The sequence below is a fragment of the Propithecus coquereli genome, unplaced genomic scaffold (assembly GCF_000956105.1).
Source record: "Propithecus coquereli isolate 6110/MARCELLA unplaced genomic scaffold, Pcoq_1.0 Scaffold346, whole genome shotgun sequence".
NCBI lineage: Eukaryota > Metazoa > Chordata > Mammalia > Primates > Indriidae > Propithecus > Propithecus coquereli.
In genome coordinates this window covers 783,030-785,054 of record NW_012149130.1, presented here as the reverse complement: position 1 = coordinate 785,054, position 2,025 = coordinate 783,030, and the positions used below count along the sequence as shown (strand labels likewise).

General features: G+C 38.4%; 1 protein-coding gene across 1 annotated transcript in view; it reads left to right on the top strand.

Moving 5' to 3' along the window:
* The first annotated feature begins 1,096 nt into the window (after window positions 1-1,096).
* TULP3 (tubby like protein 3) overlaps window positions 1,097-2,025 on the top strand; it is a 20,125-nt gene continuing 19,196 nt past the window's right edge. The window contains exon 1 of the mRNA XM_012651027.1: window positions 1,097-1,129. Coding sequence (XP_012506481.1) covers window positions 1,097-1,129 — 33 coding nt within the window. The remainder of the gene's footprint in view (window positions 1,130-2,025) is intronic.

Here is a 2,025-nt window from a genome sequence, read left to right as displayed (position 1 = left end):
TCTCAAAAAAAAAAAAAAGTTCAAAGGGTCTGGTTTATCAACTGAAGATAGTAGTTTTGATTCAATTTTTGTTGCTTTTTCTTCCTTCAAACAAATCTGTCTCCCAGTGGTATTAAATCTTGTCTGTTTATTCACACTTTGATTACTGGCATAGTAAGTGTTATTAATGGCAAACTTGGAGAGTAAGTTACGTGATTTGCCCAGACCTTAAGGCAATCAATGGGCTCTAGTAAGATGCTCTACACAGTTTAATTTTCCCTCTCCTAGAACAAGCTCCAAAAAGAAGTAAAATATACTTGATTTTTTAGGTGTAATTTGAACTCTAGCAGGAGATCAGGATTAGGGTCTGTTTCTGCTTGTTTAACCTTCCACACAACTCTCTAAGTCTCTGTTTCTTCATCTTCAAAGTGTGAAAAATAATGGTACCTAGATCATAGGGTTGTTTTGAGGAATAAATACTGTAATGCATGTAAAATACTTAGCTGTGTGTTTGGAGCATAATGCATACTCAATATATGGCTTAAAACAAAAAGAAATAGATGCATGCGTGGAGTCTGTGCTCTCATCTTTTTCTTATCTTTTGGGTAATTCAGCCCTCTCAGGCTCTCTGTGGAATAAGTTTGTCATTAAGGATGGAGAGTCCTCTCTCAGTCAGTGTGGGCAGGATCTAGAAACTGATACTTTATTTAAGGCAGAATTGATTGGCTCCATGCCGGACGTGGTGGCGAGAGCCTGTAGTCCCAGCTACTTGGAAGGCTGAAGTGGGAGGATCGCCTGAGGCTAGGAGTTCAAGACTAGCCTGAACAACTTAGTGAGACCTCATCACTACAAAAAATTTAAAAAACAAAAAATTAGCTGGGCGTGGCAGCACACACCCGCAGTCCCAGCACTTGGGAGGCTGAGGCAGGAGGATCCCTTGAGCCCAGGAGTTTGAGGTTGCAGTGAGCTATGATGATGTAACTGCACTCTAGCCAGGGAGACCAACGGAGACCCTGCCTCAAAAAATAAAATAAAATATAAAGTATTTAACAGGATTTGCTTTTTACATGCTTTTTTTCTTTATTTTTTTTAAAATAGTGCCTTTGAAGATGAGACCATGAGGCTTCGACAGCTGAAACTAGATAATCAGGTGGGTAGAATCTGCTGTTTTGAAATAGGTGGCCAGCTATGTTGACAGTGAAGCTGGTGGTCTCGGCTCTGAAGGCTTGGCAGGGCCATGGAAAGAAGCGTGGCTATGGCAAGACCAGAGTGCTTTGAGGATATCAGCAACAAAACTTACCTTGGATTTGTAATCATTGAAAATTCCTTGGAACTTTCATAAGAATTAGAAGAATGTTAACATTGTATTAATGTAGTAATGTGGTTCTGCTACCTTAAATACCTCTCTACACTGTAATTTCATTTAACTGCAAGATAGTTTTCTTATCCTAAAATGCAGGTCTGCATTTGCTGCTATGCTACTTAACAACCTGCATTGCTGCAGAATAATTTTCTTCACAGCCCTAGTCCCAATTTTTAGGTAAACATTTTTTTTATGTGTGTGGGCAATGGTTTTGCTTATGTTTGCTTCCTCCGCTAGACTAAGCTCCAGGAGAAGAGAAACCAAATGTGTTTTTGGTAACCAGTATATCAAAAGTTCCTGGCATAAGACTGGATATATGACAATCCATTAAATATTTGAATGAAGGAAGAAATAAATGAACAATTTTATATTCTTTCATGGTATGATCATTATGATTAGGCAGCTTAGAACCTGTACTCAATATGCTTTCATGTTTGCTTTTTTATATGAATGTTTTCTAATGTAGGATCATTAACAATCAAGATGTGTATATTCTGTAGGGGACTAAAAGCCTCTAAAGTTTTATCTTCTTTATGTTGCTTGTGCAATTAATCATGGGACTTCTGGCCTAATAAATTACTTGAAAGGTAGAACTATTTATTCTATTCTATTCTAGACAGAGTCTCACTTTGTTGCCTGGGCTAGAGTGAGTGCCGAGGCATCAGCCTAGCTCACAGCAACCT